This window comes from Dacryopinax primogenitus, assembly GCF_000292625.1.
Source record: "Dacryopinax primogenitus strain DJM-731 SS1 chromosome Unknown DACRYscaffold_25, whole genome shotgun sequence".
Taxonomy (NCBI): Eukaryota; Fungi; Basidiomycota; class Dacrymycetes; order Dacrymycetales; family Dacrymycetaceae; genus Dacryopinax; species Dacryopinax primogenitus.
Genome location: NW_024467222.1, coordinates 533,082 through 557,219, shown reverse-complemented (window position 1 = coordinate 557,219; position 24,138 = coordinate 533,082). Strand labels below are relative to the sequence as shown.

Sequence of the window (24,138 nt, the reverse complement as noted above, 5' to 3'; positions counted from 1 at the left end):
CCGTGGTGTTGGTACCCCATTGTGCTTCTTCGATCATTCTCTCTCCAGCGTCCAGCAGCTCCGGCGGGGTCGTTCGATGTGATGGTCAGTGTGAAGGGGTACAGTCTTGACAGGCAGAGGGAAAGGAGATGCTGTGGGTACGTTGACGGTGTGAGTGAATGGCAAGAGTCAGAGGAGGGCAACGGAACATGAGGTAGTCCGGTGATATTCAGCGGGCATATTTACCCTAAGGCCCGCGGCCCTTCGATGTTCTAGACGTGGTGGCTTTACACAGCTGGGGAAAGGTGATGAGCTGGGTGGGCCTGCGCGACGAGGAGCGCTATTGGCTCTTGAGGGCGTGTGTAAGGCCTTCTATCACCGCCATTACGGAATGGCGCTGGATGAAACCGGAATTCGAAGTCTAACTGACCCCTGGCCCGAATTCTCAGCTAAGATTGGCCTAGGAATTCAGTAGATAACGTGAAGGCGGTGAGGTCGGTAGGGAACTCCCCGGTATGATCTTGTTAGGTGCTTACATATGTACATGTGGGTGCACCGATGCGTTGCACCGTCTCTATGGGGTTGCAGCGCTCTGCACCGAGAGGCTGTGAGGTGTCCGGGATAATTGCAGGATTACCCCATTGTCATTGATTGATTATTAATGGATAAGAAGGATGCCAGCGATCTTCTCTGGAAAACATCGGCACCCAAGCGAAAATGACTGCATTTCCACTCGGACGGAAGTCAGGTACGTCCGCATAAAATCCGCCGAACAGGAACCGCAACTCTCCGGCATTCCAAGGTGCAACTGGCCGTATTAAATACAATTATCTGGGTTATGAAAGAAACGTTACACGTATCACGTTGTGATGATCACTATCAGCGATCTGTCACAATGTCAAACGATCACAGAATAGCAGCCCAACCGCCCTCACGCGTTCCTGGACAGTCCTTGTTGACCATCTGACCGGTCCATGACCCATGCTTGACATACCCAACTTACCGCTGCGCCTGCAGCGTCGGGTTCATCATCTTCGCAAGACTCTCGCTCACTCTGATACCTTCATGTACCACCACCGCCTCCTCAACCCACGGCAGCTGGAAGTTATCGCTTCTCCTGAGGTCACCGCGCATCCCACTCTCGTGGCCCATGACCGTCTTGAGGTCGCGTGCTTGAGAGGATAGCCATCGTTCGATAAAGTGAGCGGGGTCAGACGCAAAGGACTGTAGGAAGTCACGCTTGAGCTTGCTGTGCCGGACGGAGACTACTGCGAGGGAGATCTGCGGTTCAGGTAAGAGACAACGCCAATAATCTCGAAAGAACAGCGCACCTCCTCATCCAGCTGCTGGATCTGCTGTGCCGTCTCAGGGGACAGTGCGGCCATTACCTCTCTGACACGCATTTTCTGAGCGAAATCATCCACATCAATTTCAATATCAAACGCTTTGAGTTCCCCCACAGTCGTGCTGTCCATTCTGTACACTGAATGAGGAAACCGGTCTGATACCCATCCGAAATGCGCTTACCGAACAACATAGGGTATCACCACAGGATCCGCTGGGGAGAGGCACATCTTGAGCAGCGCTGGAATCTCATGGAACATGAAGTTCTCCCTCTGTCCCATCGTTTGCAGAATGAGGGGCTTGAGTGCGGCATCTGGGCGGATCTTGCGCCGATCACCCTTCTCTTGCAGGCCATTCTGTCTGATATAGTTCCAGAACATGTTCTGGATAGTCTGCAGACTGCCCTCTTGCAGGCCTATGACGGCTGCCAGATCGGGGTTGACCTTGAGCCTCGGCGGACTGTGTGCAATGTCTAAGATGATTTTGCACTTTACAGTGGAGTCGCCCATCCGCTTGATCTCAAAACCATCCTGTTCCGCATCAAGGGTTTGTGCTGTACGGTGCCACTCGATGATGTTTCCCTCTGTGAAGGAAGGATCGCGGTCAAGCTCGACGACAAGTGAGTTGAGATAGTGAGTGAACTTTTTCACAGAGCGCGCCGCGTGTCTTGAGGGAGGGTCGAGAAGACGACCTTCGATGCGCATTGTCCAGGCAGGTGGACTAATGGAGGAAAAATCCGCATCAGGGCCAGTGTCACCTTCCGCCACTTGCCAGGACTGGTTCGATAATTGGGTAGACAGGAAAATGCGAAGGGTGCGACTCGTCTACGCGTCTGTAAGCACTTGTTCAACACGAACGAAAGCAGCAACGCACCTTTCCAGGCTTATTCAGAGCATCAGAAAGGTCAAGTTTCTTTCGTGCTATGACCCAGTCCAATTTGCGCTCCATCTCGAGCAAATCCTGATATAGCGCAGCCTCCTCTCCATCGACGCCTGCTGGGAGATTGCGATCGCCGAGCTTTCTGCGCCTGAGTGGAAGGAGTTTACGCATAAGTACCGCATTTGGATTCGTGGACATAAGCGAGAAAAGGTAAAGTAAGTTAGTAAGTGTACACACTTTGACGGTCTTCCGACTTGGTCCATCACGGGTTTTTGGTCTTATACTCCTGAGCGCAGTGCTGCCACTGGTCCTTCTTTGGTACGAATGAGCGCTTGGAGCGGCGAAGGATGATGAGTAGAAGGGCCTTAATTGCCGACAAGAGCGCAGAGAACAGTGATTGGACGCGCGGCGGGTGTGGCCGGCGCTTGCGAGGGTCGAATAAAAGAAAAGAGAGAGAAAAGCAGGCGCGTCGAATGGCGGATGACCAGGCCAACGCCACTCACTACACAGCAACGTGGACACAAGGAACTCAATTTTCAAGCTCCGACGGAAGTTTACGGGCGCGAACCTTGCCTACATGTTGGAGTCTCCTGTCCCCTTTACCCTCACCACGCTCTGTCATTTGATCTCATCCGCCGGAGCTATCAGGTTTTCTTTATAACCGAGATATCCCCTATTCTCGCCTCGTTGAGAGTCGACTGCGCAATCTGCGCTCAAGTTGCCCTGCACGAACTGGGCCAGGCGACATCCTATTTGGGAACGACGAGTTGCACGCTCGGAGTCGCCGGGAACGATGCCAATTCTGCTGATCCTTCCCGCACAAACGCCGGTAGCTCCATTATGGTCCGCTTGATGGGCGTTCGTCATCCGAAGATTTGCAAGAAAACTTGCCTGAATTCTTAGCTTCTTGGCAAGTGGACAGATCTGTGGCACACGAGCGTCGGACCTTGTGGACACCGACCGGGTTCGTTCCCATGTATGGAAGGCCCTTAATCCGAGCGTTCGTACTCCAAACGGTGCGATATATGTGCCGGAGCTTGATCCCAGGCGTAATACTGGCATTGATGAATGGTACAATGCGCAACACGATCAATACTCCGAAACAGGATATTCAAGCTCAACAAACTCTTCCCAGCTGGTGCCATCCTCACCCTCCCATGCCGCCCCTGGGAAGCCGAACCCAACTGCTCTGTAAACGCTCTGCGCTTTGCCGTTTCTCGTCTCGGTGAAGATGCACACATCCTCCACTTGACACTTCGCTCCGTCTGATAGGAGTGTAGAAAGCACCTCCTTCATCCCATGCGGACCGGAGAATAACCGCCGTACCACCTCGCCCACAAGGATGCGCGCCACGCCCTTGCCCCTCCAGGCAGGGACAGTATAAACGTTCCTGATCGCAGCGCATCGTCCAGTCAGCCTTCCATGTCTCACGTACCCTGCATACTCCTCCCCATCTGCTCCAACGACGACATACACCCAATACTCCTCCCACTTGAGGCCTTCCTCCGCTGCCTGAGCAGTGCCACGCGCCTCTTCCGAGTCAGGACCGTTAATGCCCTCCCTGAACTCGCGTATGAGTCTTGTGAGCTCCACAAGTGCCTGTGTATCTCCAGGAACGACACAGCGGATCGTATGCCCCTCTGGTAATTGCGTCCTAGCGAGAGGGCAGTCTATCCTGCTCCGTGGGATGTGCGAATAAACCTGCTCAGTGAGCGCAGGTTGCTGTGGTTGAATCCCGGAGAAAGCGCCGTAGGCCGTTGCGAACGCCTGAACTAGGGGAACCGGACCACGGAGGAATTTCACCGGCACTTGTTCACCCTGCGAGACGAGCTGATGCAGTGTTTCCCCAAGGAGCTGCACGCGGGGAGCAAGCCAGTCGGATGACAGAAAAGCACTATGCGCCGGTGCAGAGAGGATCGTTTGTTGCCCATGAGGGGTGAGAGTAAGGCTAACTCAAGAGTTAACCCGGTCAGAACACCGGCGTACATATGAATGCGCACTCGAGCTGTTTGCCCGTCCGCACGGCGAGCCATACCCCTTCCCCTGGAGCTGCGGGATCGGGTTTCGCTTCCGACCCCGCAAAGGCTTCAACGGCAGAGCCGAGGGCGACATTCATGTGCCAAGTGTCATACGGTAGGCAGGCGAGGAAGAAAAGACGGGGTGTGGAGTATTCCACTACTCTAGTTTCGGAGGACATCGTTGCTAATGGAACAGACTCGTGCAGAGGCTGATGCGAGACAACGGACCAATCATGCGGTCAAGTCGAGTCCAGTCACCCTTTGTCACTGTCTCAAGCATAAACAAGAGGTCATCATTCCCAAATCTCATCATTCCTTATTGTCTATTTTAACTTTCCCACTCCATCTACTCGACCTTGATCTGGTTCTTCGCCTCCTTCTCCGACGGTTCTCCGAAGACGCTGATATTCCACCTCGGGACGAAGTAATAGGGGATATTGAACCTCGTGTGCTCTTTCTCCCCAATCGCGGTAATCTTCTGCACATCCTCTGGCGACAGGTCAACTTGTACAAAGTTGCTCTCGATCCGATCGTTCTGGACCGATTTGGGGATCACGGTGAATCCACGCGCGACGGCCCAGGCGATGAGCACTTGGGCAGGGGTGGCTCCGATGGAGGATGCGATGGACTGGATGACGTCGTGTTCCGTCAGCTTGGGGACGTTCTTGACTGCAAGCGTGTCAGCTGCGTCTGCATGAGAACGCGGAGGGACGCACGGTTGTTCCCCAGAGGAGAGTAGGCGGTAAGATGCAGCCCCGTCTCCTTCGCATACTCTACCAACTCGTTCTGCGGGAGGTCTGGCACATAAGCACTATCATCTCAAATCGCACAACAGTACTCACAGGGATGGCACTCGACCTGATTCGCTGCAGGCAGTACCCCCGTAGCCGCCGTGATCGCCCGGATCATAGCGACACTAAAGTTGCTTACGCCGATATTCCGCACTTTGCTCTTGGGCAGCGCGATCATCGCCTTCCAAGTCTCTACAAGGCTCGTCTCGAGGTCGAGCTCGACTTCGGTATCCGCCTCGTTCGCTTTGGGGACGACGCCTCTGTTAGGTACGAACGCTACTGGCCAGTGGATGACTGAAGCAGGGCTTAGCGAGCACAAGGGAAGACGCGGAAGACGCACGGTACAAGTCGAGATAGTCGGTGCCGATCTGGCGCAAGGACTCGTCTAGCTGCTTCTCGACCTCCTCCGGCTTGTGCGCATTGTTCCACAGCTTCCCCCAAGTCAGCATGCATCCCCTGCACCGAGAGAAAGCACACCTTGCTGGTGATCCACAGGTCTTCCCGCTTGACGACACTGGGTATGACCTTCTTGAGCGCTGCACCGACCTCGTCCTGGTTCCTGTAAATATACGCCAAATCGAGGTGATTGTACCCCGTCTTAATAGCGTGTTCCACCTACACCCGGAATTAGAGCACACGGGACAGGAGGGATGGGAAAGACACACGCACGGCATTCTCTACTTCGTGAGGCTGTGAGAGCCAGGTACCGAGCCCGACCTGGGGCAGCTGGGTACCGTTCGAGAGGGGTACCAGACGACCTTGGGACATGTTTGTTGCGCAGGCGAGAGTGGGACCAAGTGTTACTTTCGAAAGTGCTGGCAACCTGCAGCTGAGTGCAAGAGCTATAGGCAATCTGTGCTAGAGTGGAGGGCGTTCACCGTCCTTCGAAAGTTGATCGACATTATCGGTCGGGTACCGCACTTGTCTTGTTCAGCATTTCCCCATCTGTGACTAAGAATGGACCGTTGTTGTACCGATCGAAGTCAGGCGGGATATCGGCCCGGCACACGTGATCCCGACTAGAATGATCGGCCATTGTTTGGATGAATGCCCTCTTGGAAGAACGCGATCGGGGACTTTCACGTCACAGGACCCTCCTCTTCCCCACAACCCCAACGGGCCGCATCATATACCCTCATACGAACAAAGATCAACATCCCAGTAAACCATGATAATCGCATAACATTTTTCAGCAATAGGCAATAATCCCCCAAGCGGGGCTGTACAAAAACGCAATAGAGTGGTAGAGAGAGAAGTGGGGCATTAGGTTCTTCCTGTCCGTCTGTCTGTCTGTCGGCTTTCCAATGTGTCATTTCCGTCCGTTCCGTCGTCGACCCTTCCTAGTTCCCTGACAGGGTACTCGGGTGGGTGGGGTCGTACTTCCGGTTAAGCAACGAGCACGGCACCGATGCCCATGCCCACGACGGCGACGATAGCGCTGACAAGACCGGTGACAGAGACGGGCTTAGCCATGCCCGCCGCGCTGGAGTGGGTTGCAGCCGGGCTGGAGGTAGCAGGGCTAGAAGTAGATCCCCCCGCGGTAGAAGAGCCGGAACCCGAGCCAGAGCCGCTAGAGCTAGCGCTAGAACCGTTCACGCTGCCCGAGACGGGGAGAGAGCCGGCGACGCCAGAGCAAGTCGCGTTCTGCAGAGCGAGGCCGGCGGCTATGTCACTGGCTGAACAGTTCGCCCCGAGGCAGTTGTTGGCCGCGGCCTGGAATTGCTGGCTATTTCGAGGAGTTAGCTAGGAGGGAGGGGAGGGAGGGAAGAAGCGTACTTCAGGCAGGAGCAGGATGTGTCCAGGAACGAGCAGTTGGCGACTGTGGACGCTTGCTGCGAGCAGGCAAGAACGCAGGCGGGGATGCCTGGGTCGTTATTAGCTCGCATTTCATAACAGAAAGAAAGGACACACCGCCAGTTGGGGCAGAACCGGCAGCGGAGGAAGTGGTATTCTGCGCAGCGACGGCAGCGAGGAGGGTGAGGAATACAAGAGCAATCTGCATTTTGCTACAGGAGATTGTGGTTGGTCGTCAGAAGAGAAAGAAGGGGGAGTGGAGGGCAAAGCGCTCTGGGGAACAGACCTTCACTCTTCGAGGTCTTTATATCCCGCCCATTTCGGCGAGTCTATTCTGTGCGGGAGAAGGCCTTGAAGCGGACATGCGACCGGGGAGAACCCTGTGGCGTCATGTGGGCCAATCAGGGTAGCAGGAGGAGCAGGAAGGGGTTTTTATCGTAGAACATCAAGCCTCTAAAGGGAGTTGTTCGTTGACAGCTGTCTGAGGTAGGATTTGGGGGTTGGAAGTTGTATTTGTTATTAATAGATGATAATCAGCACTTTGATTGTAGTACAAGATTTGGGATGTTGATCATCTATAATATAATATGATGAGAATGACCCAGCGGCCGCCGCACACACGCTGCGAAAGGCAGAAGCGATCTGCGGCCGAACCTCGGAACGCCTTCCACACGCGGGGCATCGACTTCCATTCTAAAACAAAGACCCTGATTGTTTCACATTGAGGTTCCTGACTTCTGAGGGATTCGCTCGAGAGAGAATTGATCGGCCAGGGATGATTGTCGTTATCACTTTATCAACTTGAATATTCTCAACAGGTTCGATACATTCCGACTAGTACTGCCGCATCGCTGATATCATTTATTGTCATCAATGGGTTCGAGTCACTTCACTTGCTCGTGTGCTCGACATTTGTACCAGGATCGGTGGAGTCATGTTCCGTCACAGATCTGCAACGCGATGTAGTGACTCGGTCTCCCTCAACCTATAAACCGCTCTCTTGGAGACCCACCCTCCTTCATACAAGCAAAAGATGACTACATCCCCCCGTCTGGTGAACTACCCCACCCCAAGCGCGTTCCTCCGCGCTTGCCTGCCATTCGACACATGGCACATGAACATCTCCCTAGGCCCGACACTGCAGTATCTTGCCGATTCTGGGGACTTTCAGCCTGCGCCGGGGGAAGCGAAGCTCTGGCTAGCTGTATGGACAGGAGAACAGCTTGAGTATGTCCTTCATTCCTATCCTATCCCGTTTAGGTCTAACGCATCACAGTTTAACCCTCGTACGGACAAGCAAGCTCGTCACCCTCTGTTCTCCACTTCACTCCTCCTTCCTCTCTCAAGCCTACCTCGAACCACGCATGACCCTCCTCGCCGAGTCCCTCCACGCTCTCATCACCTCCCGCTCCCAGCCGCCCCTCTCCACCCTAACAGGCCCAACAACCCTCGTGCAGGCTTTCGTTCCCGCTTACCGGGCGCTCTCCTCCCTCCAGCCAAGAGAACCAGCGGTGATCCATACCCTGCACACACACTGTCCCTCCTCGCGCGTATCCCCCGCCCCGCCCTTGCCAGAAGGTTACCAGATCCGCCCTGTCAAACCTGGTGACCCCCGCTCGCTGGAAGCGCTCGCGCATATGTTGCTCGACTTCCGAAACCTGTATCACGGGCCTTGGCCAGCGCTGTCCCTCGTCCAAGCACGGGAGCACGCAGAGGAAGCAGTAAGACTAGGGGAGGTGCTGGTCTATGTCGTCCCGTCCTCTTCAGGAGAGGAAGGGGAAGAGTTCACAGGGTTCGTCAGAGACGGAAGGCTTACCCGAAGGTTTGCAGCAGTGAGGAACGTCTTCACCCGTCCGTCATTCAGGAGACGAGGGGTTGCGGAGGCTCTGACCCGAGCGGCGGTCTTGCGGTTGCTGGGGGAACCGCATCGGCTTGCCACGCTTGTAGCGCCGCTACTATCTCCTGGCGAGGCAGAGCAAGAGGGCAAGCGAAAAGTGGAGGAAGTGTGCATCTTTGCGGAAGACAGTAACCTTAGTGCGCAAGGGATTTATGGGCGGGTGGGGTTCGGGTTTCCGTGCGGTGACTGGGGCGACAAGGAGAGAGATAGTGGGGAAGGGGAGAAGAGCTGGGAGGAGTGTGTAGAGGTGGCTTACCCGGAATAGAATGGAACGGGCGAAGGGGGCAGACGATCTACAGTCTTACGATCCAAGAACAAGGAACGAGAAGTAGAGATTCGTTCTTTCCTCTGTCTCAACAGAAAACATACTTCGCTTCGTGTCAATCCGAGAGCTTATGTAAGCGGGGATACCGGACTAATGCTCCGTGGCCGCTCGTTGCACACCTTTCTCCCTCTCATCTCAACCACCGAGAGTGTGCTATCAACGCGATCCTAATCTTTGTCTACGACTGTGGAAGATCCTTTGATCTCTCCTGCTTGGAGAGGACGAATATCTAGTTCTGGGATCATCCATGCTGCATGAGAGGAAACGTTCGCTGGTATGATCAGAGCCCACCTACGAACATCAAGGGTATCCTTTACTCCCAAAATGGATCAATGACTACATCACGACACAAAGCTGCTTGATGCACGTGCACTGGAGCCAATTTTTGCACTAGATCTTGAAGACTCTATGCCGGAGCTCTGGGATCGAGGATGATGGCCGTCGACCTGGGAAATCTTCGTCATGGACGGGCACTATGTCGACAAATATGATCAGGACGATCTTGCACATCATTGTTCCCCTCCTATGGATCACGGAATGTACTCCCTCTTTTCAACATCGTCGTCGTCACAACAAACTCAGTCACTCCTCCGTCCAGACAGCGCCAGTGTCAATTATTGTGGACGTACCAGCTCCCGAACCGCGCCTCGTACGCTACTCGAATCCCAGCGCCCTCTTGCGTGCGTGCCTACCTTTCGATACATGGCATATGAACATCGCCCTCGGTTTGATGTTGCAATATCTTGTCTTTGTGGGCGACTCCGAGCCGGGTCCTAGAGAACCAAAGCTCTGGTTCGGAGTCTGGACTGCAGATCAACTAGAGTATGTTTTTCCATGTTGTTTCTATTAGATGCAGCTGAATTGATATCCTATGTGTAGCTTGGTTTTTGTACGCGCCCACGGAATGGGCATCTTTTGCTCCCCGGTGCATTCTTCGCTCTTGTTCTTCAATTGGCTCTCAACGCGCATGCACCTCGTCGCCTCCGCCCTGCACACGCTGATAGTCTCGCATACACAGACGAGCTTGTCTTCCGTCTTCGGCGCTATAGCCCTTGTGCAGGCTTTCATCCCCGCGTATGCTGCGATCTCCGGGCTCGAAGTTTGTGCGTCTGTCGTGCGAGAAACTCTTCACACGCACTGCCCAGCGTCTCGAGTGTCTCTCGACCCGCCCAACTTACCGGAAGGCCACGAGATTCGTGTTGTCCGACTAGGGGAGAATGAGACCATGGATGGCATTGTAAAATTCCTCCAGGAATTTAGCGACCCTCATCGCGGACCAGTCGCCGCGTTCACCCTGGATATGACGCAGAAACGCGCAAAGTTCGGGGTATGGTTCGGAGATATGATGCTCTATGTTATCCGCTCTGAAGATGGGGAAGGTGAAGAGTACGCAGGGTTTGTGCGAGTTGGCAGGGTCACGGGCAGGTACGCGGCTGTGAGTAGCGTGTTCACAGCACCCAAGTGGAGGAGACGAGGTATCGCGGAGGCGCTCACTCGGGCCGCGGTGGTAAGGCTGCTAAGCCAGCCGAACAACATGGCAGACATTATCCGCCCGTTGATGCCTCCTCCCCAGGCTGGCGACGAAGAAGCGCAGCTGAAAGTCGCCTCCGTGTGCATCTTTGCGGAGAAGAGTAACGTCAGCGCTCAGGGCATATACACGCGTGTCGGGTTCGGGTTTCAAGAACGGGGCTGGGAGGAGGAGGGAGCGAAGAGCTGGGAGGAATGTATCGAGATGGCGTACGCGGTGAGGCAGGGCGCGATGTGACCCGAACCTGGAACGGGCATTATGTAGGGTGAGATTCGCCGTTGAATGGAATGCATACTATAATGCTGTCTATGAGCGAGTGTGCACGATATACTTATACTTTGATCGGCAGACAAAGTCTTCTTGAACATCGACAGATAACCAGCGATGTATGATAGCAGCGGTCTCTTCTATTGATATTATTACACATGTCTGGAAAAGGAAGGTCCGTGATCGGTTGAAGCAATATCTATTTATGGAAAGATTCATTCACTCCTTCCTCACTTACCGTGTGTTGTGCCTCACTTGTGGTTTGCTGTCATTCATTCACTCGTGGTTTACTGCTCCTCGCTTGCCGTTTGTTAATCCTCAGTTGTCGTTTGCTGCTGTTCAACTGTTGCTTCCTGCTCTTTCCGAGCTTTCAAGAACTCCTCAACCTCATCCTTCTTGTCCGTCCACATATATCTCGGCAGGCGGAACGTATCCCCCATTCTGGCATATGTGATATCGCCGAGCCTTGCGATGGGCCTGAGCTTGTTGGGGTCGACAACCCCGCGCTCGGTGAGCACATCATTTCGCACGTGGATGTACTTGACGGTAGCAATGAAGAGCGTGTTGATCGGGCGCGGTGTTCCGGGAGGGGTGATGTCGACAGATTGCGCAAGCTGATTTGGGTCAGTCGAAGATACCGGCTTGTTGATCAGATACATACCTCACACTCCATGCTGAACGCGCTCTCGTGTACACGTGGTGCCTTCACATACACCTGTCGTACAGCATTAACCCCAAATCGACCGCCGTGTCATCTTGCACACTTACACTCTTCTCCTTCGTCAGTCCACTCAGGTCCCACTCGCTAATCTCCCCCGGTGCGTCCAGCGCTCCGATATTGGCGTTCTCCAGAAAGGCTTCGCTGATGATATTGACCGTGAACTGTTTTGATGTTGCGATGTTCAGCGCAGTGTCCTTTACTCGAGGATAGTTGGTAAGACAGAGGATGACGGTGGCTGGATACCCGGCGATCATGTTGAAGAAACTTGCCACATGTCAGATGCCGCCTTTGACGGGATGGGAGAACACACCTAAAGGGGGCAAGGTTCTCCACTCCTGAGTCAGAGACGGAGGATACGAAGCCAACAGGACGGGGAATGACCCCACTGATCATTAGTGCGTACGCCTCGCTGTGTAACATATGAGAAGACAGACGACTGTTGTCTGGAGGTACGTACAGTGGGCTCATCGTGGAAGGGTCGATCACTTTCCATCCTGCCTTTTTGCCTTCTTCGAGCCATTGCTTGGCAGAAGCCTGAGCCCCAGCCTTTTCACCAAGCTTCCACCCCTCGTTGGGTGGAGTGGTATATTTGGGCACGAAAGAGTGATTAAAGGGAGGTAAAGCAGACATGCTGAGGTGTGTTTGTACTAGAACCTGAATTCCAGGGGTACTGCGGCTTTGCTCCCAAAGCCCGGCATTCCGCTCTTTATACATTCCAGAAAAGCCGATCCATGACGCTACATGCCGATGTCAGAGCCCTCCTGTGCCAGAATAGAATACTTCGGCGTTAAGTCGTGATAGGCTAACAAATGCAGAGGTGCAGGCTTGTTCCCTGGGTGGGCCGGTGGATACTCGGCGGTCTGCGATGAGCAACTATACAGTCATTCCAAATCACTAGTACTATCAATGCCCCGTGCGTATCTCCGGATGACAAAGCTGCTTCGGCTTCGGCCGGTATCAGTTTTTGCTTCCATTCTTCCCCATCCCTGTGTCCCCATGTAGTCCCCGAGCAGTCCTTTTTCTTTTCTCTTGCACTGGTACCACGTTTGTCTCTGGTACCATTTCTCTAGATTTTTGTATTGTCTTCCTGTCAAAAACTTTTCAACTTAGGGATGAACTGTGGACTCCGGAGTCTGCAGTTGTTCGAATGGGGTTAGATCTGGATGGGCGAGCGAGCAATGTCGCCGGAGCTACTGTGGTAGTCTCATTGTAGTTGTGAGTCCTCATCATGTCCACCTTTCCCTTTACCTGGACCGTCACATGTGTTGATGACAAACTTATTCACACTGTACGAGTACGGTCTATGGACCGTGTCGATGAGTGAACCTTTTCTACAACGGTAACTGAGCATATTCGATAACTTCCTACCAACCACCGATTCGAGAGCTATCACTAACATGAGATCAGTAGATTGCAATTCCAATTCTATGCTGTGACTTTGATCTGTTGGCATACGACTGTTCATAACATGAGCTTCTCTTGCTAGCATCATCGTAATGAGGTGAGCATCGTTTTGTACTTACTCCCTTCGAATCTCCTCTTCTGGATTTTTCTTCGAACTTTTTGATGACAAACGATATGTCCAACTGCTAAATGAGCGTCTCCGTATCGCGGGGATTCGTTGACAATACCATACCTCTACAACGGTATCTGAATAATTATTTCCTTCAACCGCGTATTGCATTGACACTCTATGCTGACCCTCTTCTTTCTTCGAGACCAAACATTCATATGGACATGATTCGTCTTGCCCTTACCCATAACAAAGAGACTGTGCGGTTCATCTCTCGATGAATACGGGTCTACACACTTTTGGGCTACGACTGGACACGAACGTGTTCACTCCCTTATGGGGTGGCATGCGTTTTGTTTCGTTGCACTTGTGCGGGCTTCGAGGCGACCCAGGTAGTCTTTCGGCCCTGTTGGCTCTGGGTCGGTTGTGCTATCCGCCGTCAATGTCTTGTTCTTTCAAAGTGACAATCCTCAAGGCCATTGTCAAAGCAAATGAAGCTGGGTGGTTTTGTGCCTCGTCTTTGCTTTCTGTGATCTATCTTCGTTCTGTGCAAAATGCCGGCTTTACCTCGGTGCTATCGTGGTTTTCGTGATGTGCCAGGTACGCGTCGCCGCAACCCGATTTTCACCCCTCACTCAACCGGTTTTCAGAGTAGCCTTACGGAATCCGTGCAAAGGCAATCGAACTGCGAGTACATGACTACAACTATCCAGGTCTCTACAATGCCATCCTGAGCCATATCTTTCAGACCAGCTCCACTCCCTTCAGCATAACGCCTGCATTCTTCTCCGGGCCGCGAACAGAGATCAGCATACCTCCAGCATCCTACATCATCTATCACCGAGATCGCCCCGTGTTGATTCTGCAAATCAACCCACCCTGTGGGATCCATAACCCTCTCTCCCGTCAACGTGCAGAGTGGAACCTGCGACGGCAAATCCAAACCCCCCTGCGTGACCAGTTCGTGACTCAGAAACTGTGGGCGGCGTGCTGCTTCGGCAAATGGGCCAGCTACTACGAGATTGCATATTCCGGTCCGGCACATTATGAATGGACGAGCTGGACCAGCAACCCACGGTTCGAAAAGCCTGATGCGGGGAAGGATAAGAGCCCGATCAAGCGACGAATGTCCTTATGCCCGATGGGAGGAAGAAGCTTTTTGATTTGGTTGATAAGGTGAAGGAGGTGCTGGGAAGCTTAGGGGATAAGGATGTGGAGCTCGAGGGATGGGAGGATGAGGAGTCGTAACTGCTCAGTTGGTGTTTCCACCGCATAAGAGTAATTTGGTCAACTTGAATGTATAACATGTTGTACATCTAGATAATGTTATTATGTCGTCTTCACAATCAGGGTAGAGTCAAAGATTACTGGAATGGTGTACGCTGGCTAGCTTACGCCCGACAGTTCCAAAAGTAATATGCCGGATGATCTATAGCCCTATTCTTGAACATCTTTGTCACTCGATTTGTCTGCCAACCACAGTGCGCCCAGGAGTTGCGGTCGGATAAACGCTGCAACGGCGTTCCAACAATCCTTTTCTTGGTCATATTGACGTCTGGACGTTCTCAATACCCTCTCGGCTTGCCCTCCAGTTCTGCGTTCACTCAGATGGCATCGATCTTTCGAGCGTACATGCACCAGTTACGCGTGCACACCCTGCGCACACAGATGCTCACTTCAGCTGTAGTCATGGGTCTGGGGAACATCATCACGCAGCAAGGAGTGAGCAAGCGAGGTTGGGATAAACATGATGTACGCCCTCCGTCTTCTACACCTCGTGCCGTACTGACATGCACTTGTTTGGGCATGCAACTAGTGGAAGGCAACGACGAGATTCGCCGCATATGGCTGCTTCATCTTCACTCCTGTCGCAAACCGATGGCACTACCTCGTAAACCGAATACAGTTCTCCTCAGTCATCGGCAGTGCGTTCCTATCTCATTCCTCCTCACTCAGTCACTCATCCATGCACAGCGACACTCACCAGGCTGGTGATCGACATGTCCCTCTTTGCACCCTTCGCGACCACCTGGTTCTTCCTCTGGATGGGCTTGCTGGAAGGCCGACCGCTGGGCGAGATCCGCCAGCGATGGGAGACGAACTTTACACGGATATTGACTAGGCAGTGGATGGTCTTCGGCCCCGCTCAAGCGGTAAACATGACTGTTGTCCCCGTGTATGCACGACCGCCGGTGATGAACATGGTCGGACTGGGGTGAGTCGAGCACTGCCTACCATCTTTCTATCTGTGTTCCATCTTGATGGGCTGACCATGTCAAGGTGGTCAACGTACCTCTCCCTGATCTCTGCGGAGCTGGAACGAGAATCTGCACGGGGCGAGATCCCAGAAACACTCAAAATCCAGAAATTGGAGAAGATCGAGGTCGACCGGATCTCTGCTGCTGTGATGGAATGATGTACAGTGATGGTGCTGGAAACGGGGAGGTAGAGCTGCCTAGGCAGAGGCAGAGGGAGGTAGAGTGTATTGTACGCCCGGATACCTGGCTGCTGCATATCCTTATTCGCCATTAGCTGGTTTGTAGACAAGATACGGATAGACATTAGAGGTATTACACAAGTTACAATAATCCACTATCCTTGAGATCCCCTAACTGGAGGGCAGCAGCACAGCTGTCTGCTAGCTGATATAGGCTGCGCTCTTCCTGCCCACCCTTCGCCTCGTCGACCTGCCCAGATTCCCCTATTCGCTCAACCATTCCCTGACCAACCTCTGCCTGCGCCTCCCCATCCTCCCCATGCATCCCCTCCGGCACCCACCCCTCCTTGGCCCACTCCGGCCACTCACTCTCCCAGCACCCTTCCTCAGTCTCATACCTCCAAGCATGCAAGAAGATATACATCTTCTCCGGATTCGGGTCGGGGTGGAGCGGCGCATAGCAGATAGGGCAGAAGAGGGTGTTGGTCGCCGTATCTAGCATAGGGTGGAATGGCTCCTCTTCCGCTCCTTCTCCTTCGGCGTCTTGGTCTTCGACTGCTGCAGTCTCATCCCCTTTCCTCTGCGTTAGACCAACCGCCTTAGCCCCCTTGGCTGTTAGGAAGCCCCCCGCGTCCCTAGCTCGAAAAACTACATCCCTCCACCGCGCCCAATCCTCGGACTTGTCCTTCTGGTCACGGAGGGATTTGATGATCTGGATCGCTTGCGGGGAGAGGGGGACGGGGGAGGAGAGGCCGATGTCTGCGCCGGTTTCGCGGGGAAGAAGGGCAGGGGCGGGGATTGAGGAGTGGGATTGGACGCCGTTGACGGCTTCGCGTGACGGGGCGAGAGGAAGGCCGTTAGTGGGATTAGCTGGCTCGAGGTCATAGATGTCTGATGCAGGCTTCCCGGGTCCGACTCCCCCTTCGCCTACCTCCGGCTGTAACCCATCCACCTTTCCTCCCCTTTCCAAGCCCAGCGCCCTCGCCGCCTCCTCAGGCATCACACTCGGCCCTATCTCCATCTCCCCCTCCGTCACCGGGCTTAAATCGATCCCTCCCCTCCCCCCCTTCTTCCCCCACACATTCTCATCCCTATACACCGGGTCGTTCGCAATAGGGAATCCTAGCCACTGGAGGTGTACCCGGATCTGGTGCGTGCGGCCCGTACGCGGCTGACAGAGCAGCAGAGAGGTGTTCGTCCTCGCTGAGTAGGAGAGGAGGCGGAAGTGGGTAAGGGAGGGCTTGCCAGATGGATGGACGACGACGAGCCCCATTTGCCGGTCTATAGTTAGCAGGGGCTCGGAGACGGTCGTTTCCCCACTTCAGGGGTCAGCGGGGAGTAGGAAAGGAGGAGGGAGACGTACTCTGGGAACTTGCCGGCTACCCGGGCGAGGTAGGACTTCTGGACTTTGTTTTCTGCAAATTGTTTGCATAGCTCTGATGCACGCTGGGGAGTGGTGGCGATCAGCATCAGTCCGCTCGTTAGTCTGTCCAAGCGGTTTACGGCTGCGCGGAGGGAGAGGATGAGCTGGTGCTTGCAATAGGGAGGGGGGACGTACTGTATACTTTGTCTAGTCCGAAATCGGACTTGATTATCTCGAGCAGGGAGTTCTTGTAGTATCTTCCCGCGGCGTGCACAGGCACACTCCCAGGCTTCATAACGACTATCAAGTCCCTCTCGCGCTCCTTCTCTCCACTAATAACCTGCACTCTTCCCGTTACAGGAGGCTCGTGTTTGTGCACCACATTCTGTATCCTGTCGCCGTTGCGTACGATATCCCCAGGCTTAGCCCGTCGCCCGTTGATAGTCGTCACCCCCGCTGCTAGGGCAAAGCGGTAGTACTCGAGCGAGCGGTCGCGGAATTCTGTACTGATGAGCTCGAGGATCTCGCGGTTCCACCACCGTCCTTTTGCCATGGTGGAATAAGCATGCCAGTAGGGGGGTACGTAGCGCAGTCTTGGGTCGCGTGAGAGTACTGGAGTGGTGGTTGATGTCGATGGTATGTGGGCGGTAGGACTGGTGGGTTTTGTGTAGACGTTGAGGGCTTCCATGAGTGCAGTGTGAGAGGCTACAATATGTCTATGTCGTGCTATGAGAGTGCGTATATGACTAGGTGAAAGATGCGCTGAATATGTTGGCATTCAACGATTTCCGAGTCATAAAAATAAGCGCTCGTCGTTGACAGAAATAATTTCATTTGTGGAAGTGGCTGTGTATCGGGGATATTTCGGCTCCGGTGAGTTGTTGTTCATCACTGATGGTTTGCGGTGGCACTTCTTTCTCCTCCTCCTCCTCCTCCTCCTCACGACCATGTCCCTCCCTCTCCCCCGCGGTCGTTACCGTCTCCTCCTCGCCGTTCCTCTCCTCCTCCTCGCCCTGTATATATTCTCACCAAGCTCTACCTCTTTCCGCCCATTCGGCATCTCTTCGCCTTACTGGTTACCCCAGGGGCTGGAAGGTCACGAAGACCTCATCGGACCCGTCGATATCGAGGACGACACCGACCTCAGCTCTGGGATTCCTGTTGCTGACGCTCCTACTTCTCCCCAGGGATGGGAACAAGAACGCCCTACAGTGCCCATCGAGATCTCCCACCCTGGCCTCCGTGTGCGCCTCCACGCACTCCTAACGCGCCCCGTGCTCCCAGCGGACGCAGCACTAGCGCACAACGCGCGTTCCTGCCCTCTGGCCGTACACGACAAACTCGTCAACCCTGATCAGCTTAAGGGACAGCGAGAATTCTGGGCTGGGGTGAGTGAGGACGACGTCCGCTCTCGACGGGAGGGGATCGTCCGCTGGCTCGAAGGGCTGGAAAAGGGAGGAGTGGACGTCGTCGCCCCTGAACTGGGATATGGGGAGCAGAGAAGAGGGATTGTTATCACTGCGGGAAATAAGGACACCCTCCAGCGCGCGATTACGAGTATCAAGCTCCTCCGCGGGTACTATATGAGCCCCCTACCAATCGAGTTGTTCTCCTTCCCTGGCGAACTACCCACCCAAGGCCTGGCAGAACTGCAAGCACTCCGTGTCACCCACCGTGTCCTGACGAACCAGCAGAAAGTTCCCGGAGCATGGAAGAACTTCCATATCAAGGCGCTCGCTGTGCTCCTGAGCGAGTTTGACGAGGTCCTGTACTTGGACAGCGACGTGCTGTGCTTGCGCGAGCCGAGCTACCTCTTCGAGGACGAGACGTTCAAGAAGACTGGCGCTGCCTTTTGGACAGACATCAACAAGGACCATCGTACGTCCCTCTTCTATCAACCTGCACTAATACTGACACATCTATCACCAGCGGAAAACGCCATCTGGCGCTTGCTTGGCCGGACTTGCGACCCCACAGAATGGGAAGTCGACAGCGGCGCGTTCCTCATCTCCAAGTCCGGCAACGGCGGGCTCAACCTCGCAGCGCTCCATATCGCCGCACACATGCAAGCCGAGCACGAGTTCTGGTTCCGCCTTTCCGGGGGTGACAAGGACACCTTCCGCTATGCCTTCTGGGCGCTCGGGCTGGAGTACGTCTCCGCCCCTAGGTGGATGAGCATACTGGGGTATGAGGACAACGGCAAGTTCTGCGGACTCAGTATGGTACACTACGACCTCTCCCACCCGCCTAACACTCTCCCTTCCACCCCTCCGTCCCCTTTGTTCGTCCATGCCAACCTGGTCAAGCACTCTCCTCCCCTCTCCCCAGCACAGAAAGCGTTCCAGACTCTCAAGCGCCCCTCGCCGGACTATCCCGCCAGCGCACCGATCCTCGACCGCGCACACTACTTTGTCTACTCCAGCAGGGGAGGGATGTGTCTCGACCTTGAGCTACTCCCTGCGCCTTCACCTGTAGAGGCAGCACAGGACTGGGAAGAGGAAGACGAGTATGGCCCACCCCTGGAGGGGAAGGGGCTCGAGATCGTCACAGAGCAATGGGCGCGGGTGGAGGACGGGGTATATGCAGAGTTTCCAGGGGTGTGGGTTGATGAAGGTGGGAAGGTTGGGGGTTGGTGAGCGCCCCGCCGCGCCCTCTCCGGTGTTCGCCTCCTGTAATGGAGAAATGCAAGGGAAGGCGCAAAGAAGGTAACGCATGTGTAGGATTAAGAAGTGCATATCTCTGCACTGCTGTACTACTAGACTCTGGACTCAAGGACGATCGTGTTGCATGTTTTTGTTCTTAGTTTTGTAGATGCACAAACGACAATCCAACACATGCATATGCAACAAACCGTCAGGCATACAGACTATTAACACTTGCGCAAGCTGGCACGAGGCTAGCGCGTGCTTACTGCCAGGCGTTGCATAAACTTGGGTTTCGCCCGGAGTAAGGAATGTACAATAAATATGGAGTAAGGAGTTCTTGCGGAGTGCGTTGTTTCCGCGTGTCCTTTAGTCATCGTCTAGCCCATCTCGCTCCCTTCCCTTCGCCATCCCGCCAGCACTCCTCTCCTCCCCTCGACTGGCAGCTTGACCGCAGCCTGACTACTGGAAGCCCCTCGCGGCAAACTTGTCCGCCTCCCTTCCTGTCCACCTACACGCGTCCACCTGGCGCTTCTCCACCATCACCTCGAGGAACAACGGATCCTACACACGCCCAAAATGAGGTCCAGCCTAGGACACACGGACAGGAAAAACACGCACGGGTTGCAGTTCCTGTATGTTACTGCTGATACGGGAGAGGAAGTCTTTGAGTTGTTCTACTTCCCCTGTGGACCAGTGGTGCGTGTGGCCGTTGCGCAACTTTGAGCTCAGTTCATAGCACCAGTTGCAGAATTTGTTCAGTCGTCTGAACGGGGTTAGTACATGTCAATGATGGCTGGTGAAAGACGCACTTCGCAAGGCCGTCCGAGATGTACGTCGCCCCTGGGCTGTACTTGCAGTCGAGGAGCCGGGAGATGAGCTTGGAGAGCTGGAGGTGGATAGGACCGATGTCTGGGCATGCCTGGAGCGCTCTTCCCGCCTCAATCGCCCTGTCTACTAAAGACTCCGGCAGGGCCGCCTCCGTAACCGTGCCTTCTGACTCTGACTCTGGTAAGGGAAGTCCCATCGAAGAGGGCGTGGCCTCCAGAGGTACTTGGACTTGTATTTGTTGACACCACGTCATCTCGTCCACGACTCCTTCCTCCTGTGGAGGCACGAAGAAGTAGCCTTGGCCATTTGGGTCTGGGACCACGTATATCGGCGCTGAGCTCGTGAGCGGATTGTATACAGCATGCTGATCGCCGAAGGAGACGAATGATTCCATCTGCGGTTGGGGTTTGTCGTTTGTTGCGGGTGGGGTTGGTGGTGGTCCAGCACGGGTGTGTCTTGTAGACAACGATGTCTCCCGCCTCATTGCAGAAGTGTTGTTCGCGTGGCTTCCATTTTTGGCAAGGCTCCGGGTGGGCGTGTCCAGCAGACCGGCACGAGTCGGAAGCGGGGGAGTTGACGGATTTACAGAGCTTTTGATCATCTGCGGCCAACACGGATCATCTGGTGAAGCAGAGCTGCCCCAGCAAGGTTTGACCAGGGCAAGGTACAACGGGTGATGAGGCAAGATGTGCTCCGGGCTAAGTGTCGATTCCGAAACGCATAATCCCATGAAGTCATGCTCCCCAGTTCAGCGAAGAACGGCTTCTGGAATGGAAGAGGGAAACGCAGTTCTGGAATCGTCATGACTTCTGACCCAGTCTTATTCAGCTCCATGAACATGTGATTGTAGAATATCACCATCCAGTGTAAAGCACATGCATAGCGCCAATCCTGAAATCGAGATAGCGCATTAATCTTCCGATAGTATTCCTCCCTTGTTAACTCGTTGTGTTGCCTTTGAAGCTCCGCAATTTCCTCCCCGCGGACGTCCGCTTCGACCTGGTGGATGGCAGCGCAAACCCAAGCTACATGCCGTCCAGCCATAGCAAAAAATAAATCCCACCGACCTGGTCGAGACGAAGGCCGATACACGAGATCCTTGGCGTCGTCAGTGCAGTTGTGTTCCCAGAAAAGGGGAAATGGAAAAGGTGCAAAAGGCTGAGGGTTTCGGCTGACCACGCCGACGCGAGTATCCCTTGCGTGTAGGGGGGGAGATGGCAACGTAGAAAATTCAGCCCAGGACAGAGGATTCTTCTGGAGGCTACTGTAGAATTCAGAAGCATGGTGCTGAATATTCCTGATACTGAGAAAATGCTCGTGTTCGGGGAGCAGTCCATGTCGACGACCACATCGTGCGGGATCGGGCGCAGGATCTTCTTCGTGGACGAGTTGCTCGCATGAAAGTTGCTCAGGAGGTGCCGATGGAGCACCAATCGGCGCTGTGGGAAATGATGAAAGTACACTGCAGTTCAAGTGCCTGGGAAAAGCCTTTGGTGTATCGACAAAGTCGTTGAGAGGCTCATGATGCAAGACACCTCCATTATAACTGGGTAGGTCTTGTACACCGGAGAGGATGGAGACAGCTTCTCGCTGCTTGTCGTTGTGTGCGGCATTAACCTACATGCTCAGATTTAGGAGTTGACAGGGTGCAGGAGAACCCATACTGACCACGTTCGCGTTTCCCTCACCGACGGAACTGCTCCTGGTCTGCAGATTGGTTCCCATTGGGGGAAGGACTGCTGGACCTGAGCCCGATGGTAGACGCATTTGTGCATCCTCAGATCTAAGCTTGTTGTCCTTATACTCGAACCAACCGGCGCCAGCCGCTCCGAAGTCCGGTGTCGGTAGGCTCGGATCCCTGACAGTTTGGGGCAAATGCTGCAACATGTGATAAGTAGCCAGTAGATCCTGTTGCTCACTGGCCGGCAACGGTTCTGTCCCTTGATCTTGACATTCGACACCGTGGTCTTGAGATATTGATGAGTTTGTCGCAACAGCAGCGTGCTCTTCCAATATTTTGTGCTGCTCTGCAAGGCTTAGATCGAGTGGTAGTGGCGCCTTCTCTCTATATTTGAGTTGCCGTTGCGAGAAGTGCTGGACAGGATGCTGCCGGGAGTGAGAGGCGCAACCGGTGCTGCCTCGTTGTGGAGCCGGGTAAGATGCGGAGCCGGTTTCGATCTGAGGCGCGTTGCCCCGGGCCCAAGGTCCACTGAACTGGCTTCGCAACATAAGCCGTGTGGAAGAATGAAGAATGTGGGTGGAAGCGCTGAGAGTAGTGTAGCTCGTCGGCGTTTCTCCTTCGGCAGAGACAATGGAAGAATCGAACTCGACCAACTTCTGAGCAGTATATCGATTGAAAGCGAATCCAAGTCAGCAAGCCTGATAAACTTCAGAAGCACAACTCGTATGTTGAAGTTGAGAAGGAGGAAGAGAGTAGAGGCTGCCTTCGGATGAGAGGGGGTCAACCGTTCTTGTAGCCAGGAAGGCCATAGCAGTCGGGCAGTCGCGGCACGATGGCGACAGGACTACAGTTGCCAACCCAGAGAGGCCACAAAATCACTGTAGAGAACATCACCCGAGCTCAGCGCTTTTGATACCATATTCGTCACAGTACATTATAATAAGAGATACAATTGTTGGTAAGAGCAGTGAAAGCGGAATCGGATGAAGCTTTTCCAACACCGCCTCATAGAAGAACAAAACTTTGATCCAATCATATGCTTCGATGATTGTAACCCCTGCAGGCTTTTGTTTCCTAGTGTTCACACGTGTGGCTTATGCGAAGTTGTCAGTTTTGACCGCCGATAGAAAAAAAGTGAAGATCGGCAAACATGTTGAGACTTTATTTATTCCTGTGGAGTATGGTAAGGATACATGTGTTTAGGCGCCGGCCGTATGTATACAGCGGGTATAATCGCGCGTCCTCATACATCGACACTGGGCTCATTGGTTACATCCCCCATATTGTCCACTAGATCCTGAAAGGCATGAAGCGCCTGTTCAACCCGTTCTAAATCCAAACTCTGCCGAGACGTGACGGGTAGTTTCCGTTCCGCAGCGGCCTGCTCGAATATATGAGGAGAGGATCGCGAGAGCAAGCAGAAAGACGGACCTCAACATTACGAATATGAGTCAGTTTGGTGAAGAACTCGCGTAGGCGTGGCTGATCTTCGATCTTAAATAATAGCTTTTTGCCTAATGTTCGCTCGCTTTCGATATCTTCGTACCATTTCATGAATTTGTCCAGGCGCCTGCAACAAAGTCAGACCCGCGTAGAAAACCACTCTTGTTTCGACGCACTTGAGAAATTTTGGGTTGGAAAGAGCTGTTCGTGTTCGCATCTCAGATGCGCGAGTCTCCATCAGTAGATCAATGAAGGTTTTGAGTTCTCTTCGAAAGGGCTCGCTTTCGGGGTATCGAAGTAGTGCCTTAGCAGCGGAGAGTGCTGCAGCCAGAGCGTCAACATAAGGAGCGGGACCGCTTGCGGGTCGTGGCATCATGTTATCTGGTTTCGTGGTATCTGGACGGGGCGGACTATATCGTGGCGGTATGGGTCGACTTGGGGTTGCGCGACTGCTACGAACGCTACGAACGCTGGTAGTTCGAGGTAAAGAGCGACGGCGGTGCTGGGTCATCGACTGTTGGTTATATCTTCAGCTGACGACAGGGGTAAGGGGAAAGAGGAGCCTGCCTGCGGAGGAGCTGTCGGCGGAGCCGCGTGACTTGGGTTGTATTGATCATCAGCAAGTGCGAAGACCAGTGTGTTGCGTCCTTCATCTCGAGTGAAATAGTTTGGGAAAGGCTGACTG

The 24,138-nt window shown here is 54.1% G+C and overlaps 11 protein-coding genes across 11 annotated transcripts; 5 read left to right on the top strand and 6 right to left on the bottom strand.

Annotated features, from left to right (window-relative positions):
• Positions 1 to 790: 790 nt before the first annotated feature.
• DACRYDRAFT_72797 (SWI/SNF complex protein) lies at positions 791 to 2,534 on the bottom strand. Its single transcript, XM_040775981.1, has 5 exons — positions 2,440 to 2,534; positions 2,197 to 2,350; positions 1,507 to 2,147; positions 1,311 to 1,455; positions 791 to 1,260 (listed from the first exon to the last, which is right to left on the bottom strand). The coding sequence occupies exons 1-5, from the start codon at positions 2,463 to 2,465 to the stop codon at positions 979 to 981; spliced, it is 1,248 nt and encodes a 415-aa protein (XP_040623934.1). The 5' UTR covers positions 2,466 to 2,534; the 3' UTR covers positions 791 to 978.
• A 1,335-nt stretch (positions 2,535 to 3,869) lies between these two features.
• DACRYDRAFT_25443 (Aldo/keto reductase) lies at positions 3,870 to 6,073 on the bottom strand. The gene is made up of 4 exons (XM_040774164.1): positions 5,352 to 6,073; positions 5,063 to 5,305; positions 4,937 to 5,017; positions 3,870 to 4,889 (listed from the first exon to the last, which is right to left on the bottom strand). Exons 1-4 carry the CDS (start codon positions 5,683 to 5,685, stop codon positions 4,567 to 4,569), a joined length of 981 nt encoding a protein of 326 aa, XP_040623933.1. The 5' UTR covers positions 5,686 to 6,073; the 3' UTR covers positions 3,870 to 4,566.
• A 124-nt stretch (positions 6,074 to 6,197) lies between these two features.
• On the bottom strand, positions 6,198 to 7,060 carry DACRYDRAFT_25440 (uncharacterized protein). The gene is made up of 3 exons (XM_040774163.1): positions 6,923 to 7,060; positions 6,788 to 6,875; positions 6,198 to 6,737 (listed from the first exon to the last, which is right to left on the bottom strand). The coding sequence occupies exons 1-3, from the start codon at positions 7,011 to 7,013 to the stop codon at positions 6,398 to 6,400; spliced, it is 519 nt and encodes a 172-aa protein (XP_040623932.1). The 5' UTR covers positions 7,014 to 7,060; the 3' UTR covers positions 6,198 to 6,397.
• Positions 7,061 to 7,651: 591 nt separating this feature from the next.
• DACRYDRAFT_25439 (uncharacterized protein) lies at positions 7,652 to 9,105 on the top strand. The gene is made up of 2 exons (XM_040774162.1): positions 7,652 to 8,032; positions 8,082 to 9,105. Exons 1-2 carry the CDS (start codon positions 7,839 to 7,841, stop codon positions 8,965 to 8,967), a joined length of 1,080 nt encoding a protein of 359 aa, XP_040623931.1. The 5' UTR covers positions 7,652 to 7,838; the 3' UTR covers positions 8,968 to 9,105.
• Positions 9,106 to 9,502: 397 nt separating this feature from the next.
• Positions 9,503 to 10,792, top strand: DACRYDRAFT_112357 (uncharacterized protein; the record flags this gene model as incomplete). The annotated part of the gene is made up of 2 exons (XM_040769398.1): positions 9,503 to 9,849; positions 9,907 to 10,792. 2 exons carry the CDS (start codon positions 9,503 to 9,505, stop codon positions 10,790 to 10,792), a joined length of 1,233 nt encoding a protein of 410 aa, XP_040623930.1.
• A 246-nt stretch (positions 10,793 to 11,038) lies between these two features.
• On the bottom strand, positions 11,039 to 12,173 carry DACRYDRAFT_102696 (uncharacterized protein; the record flags this gene model as incomplete). The annotated part of the gene is made up of 5 exons (XM_040767657.1): positions 11,039 to 11,436; positions 11,484 to 11,537; positions 11,591 to 11,807; positions 11,854 to 11,952; positions 12,001 to 12,173. 5 exons carry the CDS (start codon positions 12,171 to 12,173, stop codon positions 11,134 to 11,136), a joined length of 846 nt encoding a protein of 281 aa, XP_040623929.1. The 3' UTR covers positions 11,039 to 11,133.
• A 522-nt stretch (positions 12,174 to 12,695) lies between these two features.
• DACRYDRAFT_25437 (uncharacterized protein) lies at positions 12,696 to 13,797 on the top strand. Its single transcript, XM_040774161.1, has 3 exons — positions 12,696 to 12,758; positions 12,954 to 13,656; positions 13,707 to 13,797. The coding sequence occupies exon 2, from the start codon at positions 13,334 to 13,336 to the stop codon at positions 13,646 to 13,648; it is 315 nt and encodes a 104-aa protein (XP_040623928.1). The 5' UTR covers positions 12,696 to 12,758; positions 12,954 to 13,333; the 3' UTR covers positions 13,649 to 13,656; positions 13,707 to 13,797.
• An 864-nt stretch (positions 13,798 to 14,661) lies between these two features.
• On the top strand, positions 14,662 to 15,639 carry DACRYDRAFT_85461 (uncharacterized protein; the record flags this gene model as incomplete). Its single annotated transcript, XM_040776735.1, has 4 exons — positions 14,662 to 14,808; positions 14,873 to 14,981; positions 15,031 to 15,271; positions 15,337 to 15,639. The coding sequence occupies 4 exons, from the start codon at positions 14,665 to 14,667 to the stop codon at positions 15,470 to 15,472; spliced, it is 630 nt and encodes a 209-aa protein (XP_040623927.1). The 3' UTR covers positions 15,473 to 15,639.
• Positions 15,636 to 17,409, bottom strand: DACRYDRAFT_91941 (pseudouridine synthase; the record flags this gene model as incomplete). The annotated part of the gene is made up of 5 exons (XM_040777032.1): positions 15,636 to 15,743; positions 15,786 to 16,481; positions 16,530 to 16,812; positions 16,857 to 16,998; positions 17,052 to 17,409. The coding sequence occupies 5 exons, from the start codon at positions 17,407 to 17,409 to the stop codon at positions 15,636 to 15,638; spliced, it is 1,587 nt and encodes a 528-aa protein (XP_040623926.1).
• A 394-nt stretch (positions 17,410 to 17,803) lies between these two features.
• DACRYDRAFT_85458 (uncharacterized protein) lies at positions 17,804 to 19,673 on the top strand (the record flags this gene model as incomplete). Its single annotated transcript, XM_040776734.1, has 2 exons — positions 17,804 to 18,734; positions 18,786 to 19,673. 2 exons carry the CDS (start codon positions 17,804 to 17,806, stop codon positions 19,490 to 19,492), a joined length of 1,638 nt encoding a protein of 545 aa, XP_040623925.1. The 3' UTR covers positions 19,493 to 19,673.
• Positions 19,674 to 19,731: 58 nt separating this feature from the next.
• Positions 19,732 to 21,098, bottom strand: DACRYDRAFT_102694 (uncharacterized protein). Its single transcript, XM_040767656.1, has 3 exons — positions 20,311 to 21,098; positions 20,120 to 20,264; positions 19,732 to 20,062 (listed from the first exon to the last, which is right to left on the bottom strand). Exons 1-3 carry the CDS (start codon positions 21,057 to 21,059, stop codon positions 19,961 to 19,963), a joined length of 996 nt encoding a protein of 331 aa, XP_040623924.1. The 5' UTR covers positions 21,060 to 21,098; the 3' UTR covers positions 19,732 to 19,960.
• Positions 21,099 to 24,138: the final 3,040 nt, after the last annotated feature.

Coding starts and splice junctions, on each gene's coding strand:
- DACRYDRAFT_72797 (XM_040775981.1), bottom strand. CDS start 2,465: ATGGACCAAGTCGGAAGACCGTCAAA. Junction 2,351..2,439: donor CAAGTCGGAAGACCGTCAAA/GTGTGTACACTT, acceptor CCTTCCACTCAG/GCGCAGAAAGCTCGGCGATC. Junction 1,261..1,310: donor TCCAGCAGCTGGATGAGGAG/GTGCGCTGTTCT, acceptor CCTGAACCGCAG/ATCTCCCTCGCAGTAGTCTC.
- DACRYDRAFT_25443 (XM_040774164.1), bottom strand. CDS start 5,685: ATGCCGTGCGTGTGTCTTTCCCATCCCTCCTGTCCCGTGTGCTCTAAT. Junction 5,018..5,062: donor TCAGGTCGAGTGCCATCCCT/GTGAGTACTGTT, acceptor CTTATGTGCCAG/ACCTCCCGCAGAACGAGTTG. Junction 4,890..4,936: donor CTCTCCTCTGGGGAACAACC/GTGCGTCCCTCC, acceptor ACACGCTTGCAG/TCAAGAACGTCCCCAAGCTG.
- DACRYDRAFT_25440 (XM_040774163.1), bottom strand. CDS start 7,013: ATGCAGATTGCTCTTGTATTCCTCACCCTCCTCGCTGCCGTCGCTGCG. Junction 6,876..6,922: donor CGGTTCTGCCCCAACTGGCG/GTGTGTCCTTTC, acceptor ATAACGACCCAG/GCATCCCCGCCTGCGTTCTT. Junction 6,738..6,787: donor ACATCCTGCTCCTGCCTGAA/GTACGCTTCTTC, acceptor TCCTCGAAATAG/CCAGCAATTCCAGGCCGCGG.
- DACRYDRAFT_25439 (XM_040774162.1), top strand. CDS start 7,839: ATGACTACATCCCCCCGTCTGGTGAACTACCCCACCCCAAGCGCGTTC. Junction 8,033..8,081: donor TGGACAGGAGAACAGCTTGA/GTATGTCCTTCA, acceptor AACGCATCACAG/TTTAACCCTCGTACGGACAA.
- DACRYDRAFT_25437 (XM_040774161.1), top strand. CDS start 13,334: ATGAATACGGGTCTACACACTTTTGGGCTACGACTGGACACGAACGTG.
- DACRYDRAFT_102694 (XM_040767656.1), bottom strand. CDS start 21,059: ATGGGATTATGCGTTTCGGAATCGACACTTAGCCCGGAGCACATCTTG. Junction 20,265..20,310: donor ATCTCGGACGGCCTTGCGAA/GTGCGTCTTTCA, acceptor AACCCCGTTCAG/ACGACTGAACAAATTCTGCA. Junction 20,063..20,119: donor ACATACAGGAACTGCAACCC/GTGCGTGTTTTT, acceptor GGGCGTGTGTAG/GATCCGTTGTTCCTCGAGGT.